General features: G+C 41.8%; 1 protein-coding gene across 1 annotated transcript in view; it reads right to left on the bottom strand.

Annotated features, from left to right (window-relative positions):
- Positions 1-444: 444 nt before the first annotated feature.
- The window catches only part of RFTN2 (raftlin family member 2), a 66,194-nt gene continuing 56,873 nt past the window's right edge, over positions 445-9,765 (bottom strand). The window contains exon 9 of the mRNA XM_012454075.3: positions 445-1,944. Coding sequence (XP_012309498.1) covers positions 1,672-1,944 — 273 coding nt within the window. The 3' untranslated portion in view covers positions 445-1,671. The remainder of the gene's footprint in view (positions 1,945-9,765) is intronic.

Genomic DNA, 9,765 nt, shown 5'->3' with positions numbered 1-9,765 from the left:
CATGGATATTGACTTAGTTTAGATATACTATACAGTTGGTAACATGTAATATGTATCTGTTATATTATAAAACATGAGGGCCAGGCATGGTGGCTCACACCTATAATCCCAGCACTTTGGGAGGCTGACGGGGGTGGATTGCTTGAGCTCAGGAGTTTGAGACCAGCCTGGGTAATGTGGTGAATTCCCATCTCTACTAAAAATACAAAATAAGGTGGGTACAGTGGCACACACCTGTAGTCCCAGCTACTCCAGAGGCTGAGGCAGGAGAATCGCTTGAACCCAGGAGGCAGAAGCTGCAGTGAGCTGAGATTGCACCACTCACTCCAGCCTGGGTGACAGAGCAAGACTCTGTCTCAAAAAAAAAAAAAAAAAAAACCATAAAAACCCCCAAAACAAAAAAAAAAAAACAAAACATATAAATATTTGTGTTCAATAAAACAATAACCCAATAAAAATGATGTTTTATTATTAAGATCTTACAATGTCAACATCAATGTTAATAAAAATAGATAACAGGCTGAATTCATCAATGATAGAGTAAGTTGTAACTCACTTGAAGATTCCATCTTTGAAAGTAAGCCTTTTATAGGTAAATGAAAATCCTCTATTTTGTGAATTTTGAAGATTGTTAAAGACTGGGTCAAGGCAGAGCCACCTCTATTAGAAGGGGAAAGAAAAGCAAGGTGAAACAAATAGTTATCATACACATTGCATGTGCTATGAGCTCTTTCTACTCCTGCCGGATTGAAAATTCTAGATTTCAACATTCTGCAGGATTTAGCAAGTCAATAAAAGCAGAATTCAAATCTAAACTGATGTAAAAGACTTCAGTTTCCACTTGAAATTGATGTTTTTCCTCTTCATAGTATTTGCACTTTAAAGTAAACAAATTAAATCTTACTGTCTACTAAGGTATTTATGTGTTGAGATTATGGGTTCTTTTCATATTGAATTTTAAGAGATTTTGCTTTGCTGTCTGCATTTTTAGGCTATTAGGAGCAATAACATTTACTTGCAATGAATCAGTACAGGGTTGGTGACATGATGACCCTTTAAAAGCAAAGACAATATAAAAAATATTTTTTTCAAAAAATACTTTAACATATAGGGACTTGCTTTGTATATACATGCTATACTTAAAGATAAAACGTGGATTAACTATTATATTTGGGAAATAGATATTTATTTTCACTAATTAGCTTTGTGTGTGTGTGTGTGTGTGTGTGTGTGTGTGTGTTCGAGAGACAGAGAGAAAGAAGAGAGAGAGATTATTTTTCAGCTTAAATAAGACTATAACTTCCTGAGAACCCTCTCTAATTAGGTAAAACACTGATTGAGATATTCAGTCTCCTTAACAAGAATTGTAAGAAAAGTCTACTTTGTACATTCATAAGCTGAAATAGATTATCATGTAGTAACCAAATGGGACATCTGTTTAACCAGATGTTTTAGTTGAGAGACGTGTAAGTATGATTCTAAATGTATAAATATGTTGGTTATTCTTCCTTGTCTGGGAGGTTGTGCCAAAGTTTACATAGATTAGAGGAAAGGCTGAGTCTGGAAAAATTCAAAAATATTACATAAATGCAGAGAAAGTAATACAATAAGGTCAGTTGACAGTGATTTTAACAATTATATACAGGGCCTTCCTTTGCTTCACCTCATGGCTCACATACAAGTGACCTGAGTCACTCCATCTTCCTGATCTAACTGTCCGTCATCTAATTCCCGGAGGACACTGTCGCTGCTGCTGAACCCAGAGAAGCTGTTGTGCTGTGCCAGCCTCCCCTCCCTTGTCCAGCATTCCCTGGAGGGAGAAAGGGGGCACTCCTCAGGTGGGTGTCTGCTCTCTGCAGGTTGTGATGCGGTTGTGTCTAATCCGATGCTCCTACTGGTGGCTTTGTTCTTGTCTTCACCTTTTATGTGGCGGCTGGCTTTCTTCTGAAACACAAGACATTGGCGACCAGGAGTTAAAAAGTTGGGTGTTTCCTGTCCCTCTGCTCTAACATATGCTGCCTTTCTGCCTCCTGGAATGTCCTTCCCCGCCACCCCCCAACCCCCCAGCTCTTCAAAATCCTGTTCATCTTCAACGACCAGCTCAGGGCCACCTCCACATTCCCCTCTCCACCCAAATACAAGTGAACTCCGTTCTCCCTGTTTTGCAACTCTCTGTAGATTCCTGGCACATCATTCTCATTGCCAGGTACGTTATGTACACATCTCGGCCCTCAAGGACATCTCTAAGGAAATAAATTTGTTGAAATCATACTTTGGGAGAACAAAGCAAGGTAGAAACCATTTTCTTCTTAGTGTTAGTTGGGATCTATACAGCAGAAAAGGTGCTTCAATGGCCACCTTACACCCATTTTTTTTTTTTGAAACAGGAGAATATTTAATCCATCTGAAAATACACATCAGGAAATGAGGGGAACCATAGGAAAATTCTCCACCTCTAACAGACAGAGTAAGGTTACTGGCTTCCTGCTTGCTCCGATAATCCCGAGGCTTGATGTTTGGAAGAAATTATGTGTCCTTTAGCTACTCCCAGATACTCAGATGTAAGTTACACAGATCTGGAGGAGGACTCTGCCCTGTTGAAGCTAGAAGGGAGCTCAATGCATGGGAGAGAATCAATCTAGAAAAAAGTGATCAAAGAACAGCTGGGTGACAGTGTGAGGCCATCTCAGGCAGGTGGGCTCCTGATGCTCTGGTTTAGCCAGAACCTATACAAGCTGGGCTGGTTCAGGGAGCCCAACAGACAGCCTGTGTTCAGCTACAGCTTCTGTGTTCTTATTTATCATCATCAGCTCCTTACACCCATTTTATGTAGGCACAGGCTGCACAGAGGAGTAACAGTGATATGGTTTGGCTGTGTCCCCACTCAAATCTCATCTTGAATTGTAGCTCCCGTAATTCCCATGTGTTGTGGGAGGACCCAGTGGGAGGTAGTTGAATCATGGGGATGGGTCTCATCCCGTGAATAAGTCTTATGAGATCTGAAGTTTTATAAAGGGGAGTTCCCTTGCACATGTTCTCTCTTGCCTGCCACCATGTAGGACAGGACTTTGCTCCTCATTCACCTTCCGCCATGATTGTGAGGCCTCCCCAGCCACGTGGAACTGTAAGTCAATTAAACCTCTTTCCTTTATAAATTATCCAGTCGTGGGTGTGTCTTCATTAGCAGCTGAGAACAGACTAATACACACAGATAATTCAGACTTTTATTTTGAGCGAGTGTCTAGAATGTCTTCAAGGGTGAAGTGGACCCTTTCCTTGTCCTGCTGCAAACTGCTTCTGCCTGACAGAGTATAAATGCTCAATAATTCCGTTCAGCTCATTCAGACTCTGTGATCATCTGTAGATGTTTTTGCTGATAAATATTTACTGAGGGCAGAGAGAATGTTCTTGGTTTAGTCCAGAATAAAGGGACATCGTCTCTGCCAAGGAAACTTAAGTCAAAATAAGGTATCTAGCTGAATGAAGTGGCATGAGCCTGTAGTCCCAGCTACTCAGGAGGCTGGAATGGGAGGATTGCTTGGGCCCAGGAGTTTGAGGCCAGCTTAGGCAACATAGTGAGATCTCAGGTCCTATATATGTGCATATATATATATATACACACACATATGAAAAAAATAAGGTAGCTAAGTCAATAAAAGGAAAGCACAACAAGGATAATTAGCTGCTTAACTTGTGATGTTCAGACTCCTGATGAGATTTCATTTTAAGAGCCTTTTTATTTTTTGACAGAATCTTGCTCTGTCATCCAGGCTGGAGTGCAGTGGTGCAATCTCAGCACACTGTAGCCTCTGCCTCCCTGGTTCTAGCAATTCTCTTGCCTCAGCTTCCTGAGTAGCTGGGATTCCAGGCATGCACCACCATGCCCAGCTAATTTTTATATTATTAGTAGAGACAGGGTTTCACCATGTTGGCCATGCTGGTCTTGAACTCCTGATCTCAGGTGATCTGCCCATCTCTGCCTCCCAAAGTGCTGAGATTACTGGTGTGAGCCACTGCATCTGGCCCTTTTAAAAGCTTATTTAACACTGATAACATGGCAGATACTAGAGAACATGATCATATACTCCTAGGCACATAAAACGGAATATAGATTGAAAGATACATTTAAAAATCATAGTAACTTCCCAGTTTACAAAGAACCCGTTTACTGAACATTCATTTATATGTTAGTTGGGAACTAGGATTGCATTTTCCTAAATGTAAGAGCTAAAATTATAAAATTCTTAGAAAAATCATTGAAATCGAATGCCCAGGCTGATCTTACAAAAGTTTGTTAATGATTTGTCTGTTGAAATGTAGTGTGTAAAATACTGGGGTATTTTCTGCTGGTTTTTACAGCAAATATACAAAGTAAACAAACAGTTTTATTAAGGTAGATTTTGTGAGCTACTGTGGAATGTAATGCCGTTTATGCCATTGTTTGTACAGGAAGAGGCAGCCACAGGGGGTTGCGTAGAAAGGAGTGTATTGGCAGCTCAGAGGCAGCTCATCTTTTTCTTGGCCAAGTTACTGGAGTTGGGCAAGTTTAAGGGAAAAGTTGTGAAAGGAAAATAAACCTTGGGAGCCCCAAATCACTAAGCTCAAAGTAAAAGTCAAGATGAGAATGGCGGAGGGCGAACCTGCCTCCCATTCTATTCAAATTCACCTCTCTGCTCTCTAAGATAAGTACATATCTGATTGCCTCTTTTGGAAAGGCTAATCAGAAACTCAAAAGAATGCAACCACTTGTCTCTTATCTACCTGTAACCTGGAAGCCCCCTCCCAGTTTTAGTCCTATCTTTCCTACCGAACCAAAGTTCATCTTACATATGTTGATTGATGTCTCATGTCTTCCTAAAATGTATAAAGCCAAACTGTGCTCTGACCACCTTGGGCGCATGTCCTCAGGACCTCCTGAGGCTGTGTCATGGGCTTGAGTCTTCAACCTTGGCAAAATAAACTTTCTAAATTAACTGAGACCTGTCTTATATATCACAACGTCAACAGTAGGTCCTTCCTCAACAAAGGCCCACCTTCATGGTCCCAAGTTGGATACAGTTTGGTGTTTGTCACGTTTCCCATTGGCACCCAGTGGAAATGCATTTGATATTCATCAAGTGCAAATATCAGCTCTTCGGTTCTTTTCCTGTTTATTTCTATTCACCAAATTTGTTGAATTTAATATATGCAGTGGAACCTGACAGATTCACTCTCAGAAAAGGTACAAAATTTGAGAATGACACTTTCTTCCCTGCACTGGGGCACTGGTCAGTTTTTTTCTTGTAAATTTGTTTAAGTTCCTTGTAGATTCTGGATATTAGCCCTTTGTCAAATGAAGAGATTACAAAAATTTTCTCCCATTCTGTAGTTGCCTGTTCACTCTGATGATAAGTTTCTTTTGCTATGTGGAAGCTCTTTAATTTGATCCAATTTGTCAATTTTGGCTTTTGTTGCCATTGCTTTTGGTGTTTTAGTCATGAAGTCTTTGCCCATGCCTATGTCCTGAATGATACTGCCTAGGTTCTCTTCTAGGGTTTTTATGGTTTTAGGTCTCATGTAAGTCTTTAATCCATCTTGAGTTAATTTTTGTATAAGGTGTAAGGAAGGGATTGAGTTTCAGCTTTTTGCGTATGGCTAGTCAGTTTTCCCAACACCATTTATTAAACAGGAAATCCTTTCCCCATTGCTTGTTTTTGTCAGGTTTGTCAAAGATCAGATGGTTGTAGATGTATGGTGTTATTTCTGAGGCCTCTGTTCTGTTCTATTGGTTTATATCTCTGTTTTGGTACCAATAACACGCTGTTTTTGTTACTGTAGCCTTGTAGTATATAGTTTGAAGTCAGGTAGTGTGATGGCTCCAGTTTTATTCTTTTTGTTTAGGATTTTCTTGGCTATGCAGACTCTTTTTTGGTTCCATATGAAATTTAAAGTAGTTTTTTTTTTCCCCTAATTCTGTGAAGTCAATGGTAGCTTGATTAGGATAGCATTGACTCTATTGATTACTTTGGGCAGTATGGCCATTTTTACAATATTGATTCTTTGTATCCATGAGCATGGAATGTTTTTCCATTTGTTTGTGTCCTCTTTTATTTCCTTGAGCAGAGGTTTGTAGGACCTCTTCCTTGAAGAGGTCCTTCATACCCCTTGTAAGTTGTGTTCCTAGGTATTTTATTCCCTTTGTAGCAATTATGAATGGGAGTTCACTCATGATTTGGCTCTCTGTGCGTCTATTATTGGTGTATAGGAATGCTTGTGATTTTTGCACATTGATTTTGTATCCTGAGACTTTCCTGAAGTTGTTTATCAGCTTAAGGAAATTTTGGGCTGAGGATGGGATTTTCTAAATAAACAGTCTTGTCTTCTGCAAACAGAGACAATTTGACTTCCTCTTTTTTTAATTGAATATCTTTTATTTCTTTCTCTTGCCTGATTGCCCTGGCCAGAACTTCCAATACTATGTTGAATGGGAATGGTGAGAGAGGGCATCCTTTGTCTTATGCCGGTTTTCAAAGGGAATGCTTCCAGTTTTTGCCCATTCAGTATGATGTTGGCTGTGGGTTTGTCATAAATAGCTCTTATTATTTTGAGATACGTTCCATCAATACCTAGTTTACTGAGAGGTTTTAGCATGCAGGGCTGTTAAATTTTGTCAAAGGCCTTTTCTGCATCTATTGAAATAATCATGTGGTTTTTATCATTGGTTCTGTTTATGTGATGAATTACGTTTATTGATTTGCATATGTTGGACCAGACTTGCATCCGAGGGATGAAGCTGACTTGATTGTGATAGATAAGCTTTTTGATGTGCTGCTGGATTTGGTTTGTCAGTATTTTATTGAGAATTTTCACATCAATGTTCATCAGGGATATTGGCCTGAAATTTTTTATGCTGGTTTCTCCCCAACTTTGTGGATTTATCTACCTTTGGTCTTTGATGTTGGTGACCTTTGGATGGGGTATCTGAGTGGACGTCCTTTTTGTTGATGTTGATACTAATCCTTTCTGTTCGTTAGTTTTCCTTACAGTCATGCCCCTCTGCTGCAGGTCTGCTGGAGTTTGCTGGAGGTCCACTCCAGACCCTGTTTGCCTGGGTATCATTAGTGGAGGCTGCAGATCGGCAAAGATTGATGCCTGTTCCTTCCTCTGGAAGCTTTGTCCTAGAGGGGTACCCACCAGATGCCAGCCAGAGCTCTCCTGTATAATGTGTCTGTCAGCCTCTACTGGGAGGTGTCTTCTAGTCAGGAGACACAGGGGTCAGGGACCTCCTTGAGGAGTTAATCTGTCCCTTAGCAGAACTTGAGGACTGTGCTGGGAGATCCACCACTCTTTAGAGCTGTCAGGCAGGGACGTTTAAGTCTGCTGAAGCTGTGCCCATAGGTACCCCTTCCCCTAGGTGCTCTTTCCTAGGGAAATGGAGGTTTTATCTATCAGTCCCTGACTGGACTGCTGCCTTTTTCTTCAGAGATGCCCTGCCAAGAGAGTAGGAATCTAGAGAGGCAGTCTGGCTGCAGTGGCCTTGTTAAGCTGTGGTGGGCTCCGCCCAGTTCGAGCTTCCTGATGGCTTTGTTTACACTGTGAGTGTAAAATCACCTACTCAAGCCTCAGCAATAGCGGATGCCCCTCCCTCCACCAAGCTCGAGCATCCCAGTGGAACCTCAGTCTGCTGTGCTGGCAGTGAAAATTTCAAGCCAGTGGATCTGGATCTTAGCTTGCTGGGCTCCCTGGCTTCAGCCCCCTTTCCAGGAGAGTGAACAGTTCTGTCTTGTTGGCATTGCAGGTGTCATTGGTATGTATAAAAAAAACAAAAACAAGACCTCCTGCAGATAGCTCAGTGTCTGTCCAAACGGATGCCTGGTTTTGTGCTTGAAACCTAGGGCCTTGGTGGCATAGGCACTGGAGGGAATCTCCTGGTCTGCCAGTTACGAAGACCAGGAGAAAAGCGCAGTATCTGGGCTGGAATGCACCGTTCCTCCTGGTACGGTCTCTCATGGTTTCTCTTGGCTAGGGGAGAGAAATCCCCTGACCTCTTGCACTTCCCAGGTGAAGCAACACCCTACCCTGGGCTGCACCCAACCAGTCCCAATGAGATGAACCGGGAACCTCAGTTGGAAATGCAGAAATCAGCTGCCTTCTGTGTCGATCTTGCTGGGAGCTGCAGATCGGAGCTGTTCCTATTCGGCCATCTTGCCAGCCACACCTCTGTATTTCTTTCAGTAACAGAACCCTTCCTCCTGTAACACCCCATAGTTTTTAGCTGGGCATATGGTATTTCACCATGCTACCAGCATGCGGTTGCCAGATTACATTTCCCAGACCCCCCTGCACATACATGTGGTGACAAAAATAAGTTCAAGCCAAAGGAATATAAGAAGAAATGAGGTCTATGACTTGGGGGTCATTGCTTTAGAACCATGCTTGGAATTCCTCTTTTCTGATTCTCCCTGGCTGGACATGGTAACAACTGCAGCAGCAGTCCTGAGGCAAGAGCCATATGTTGAGGGTGGCAGGGCAGACCAGTCATCAGGTAGAGCCATTACTCACCCTAGGGTGCCTGCCCAGCTTTAGACTATTACAAGAGAGAGAAAATTCTTCCTTTGTATTTAAGCCAGTCTCCACTGGGTCTTTTTGTTGGAGCAACTTAGTAACTAATTATTTACTAATTAACGACTAGCACAGAAAAAAGTTGTTGGTGGCTAGTGCTTTTTTTTTTTTTTTTTGAGATGGAGTTTTGCTCTGTTGCCCAGGCTGGAGTGCAGTGGCATGATCTCAGCTCACTGTAACCTCTGCTTTCTGGGTTCAAGTGATTCTCCTGCCTTAGCCTCCCCAGTAGCTGGGACTATAGGTGCCCACCACCATGCCTGGCTAATTTTTGTATTTTAAGTAGAGACAAGGTTTCACCAAGTTGGCCAGGCTGGCCTCGAATTCCTGACCTCAGGTTATTCACCTGCCTTGGCCTCCCAAAATGCTGGGATTACAGGCATGAGCTACCACTCCTAGCCATGCTTTTTAACTTAAAATAATTGCCCCAATTTTTCAGTAATGAAAAACTTCAAGTATACAGAAAGTTTAAAGGATAGTATAATAAACATCCATGTACCTACCACCTCATCCAACACTTGTTAATAGTTTGCCATATTTGCTTTATATATGCGTATTTGTGCATGGCTGTAAGTGTGTTTTAGAATATCAAAAAATATCAATATACTACATTTTTTTTTCTTTTCTTGAGACAAGGTCTCTGTCATCCAGGCTGGAGTGCAGAGGCATGCTCATGGCTCACTGAAACTTCTACCTCCTGGGCTCAAGGGATCCTCCCACCTCAGCCTCCCAAGTAGGTACGACTACAGGCGTGTGTCACCACATCTGGCTAATCTTTGTATATTTTGTAAAGGTGGGATTTCACCATGTTGCTGAGGCTGGTCTTAAACTCTTGGGCTTAAGCTATCCAACTGCCTTGGCCTCCCAAAGTGCTGGGATTATAGGTGAGGGCCACCATGACCGGCTCACTACTCTTCTCTATACTAGTTGAAGGTCATTTTTAGCTGGAGAAAATGGAGGCTCATTTGTAGTGTCCAGATTTTTCTTCAGTTTCTCCATATAGTTAGTAGTGCTTAATCATCTGGTATTAAAAGAAAAATATTCCCATGAAAAATTAGCAACATCTCATATTACTAGGCACTGTGCCAGACACATCTACATATGTTTTCTAACTGAATCTCCTAGGAGCCCTGTGGCATGTCCTAATGTTGGCCATATTTTATAGAT

This window comes from Aotus nancymaae, unplaced genomic scaffold (genome assembly GCF_030222135.1).
Source record: "Aotus nancymaae isolate 86718 unplaced genomic scaffold, 86718_ANA_hifiasm-v0.15.2.pri h1tg000008l, whole genome shotgun sequence".
Classification (NCBI taxonomy): Eukaryota; Metazoa; Chordata; class Mammalia; order Primates; family Aotidae; genus Aotus; species Aotus nancymaae.
The sequence above is the reverse complement of the archived record's forward strand: the minus strand, read 5'-3'. Positions and strand labels throughout refer to the sequence as shown.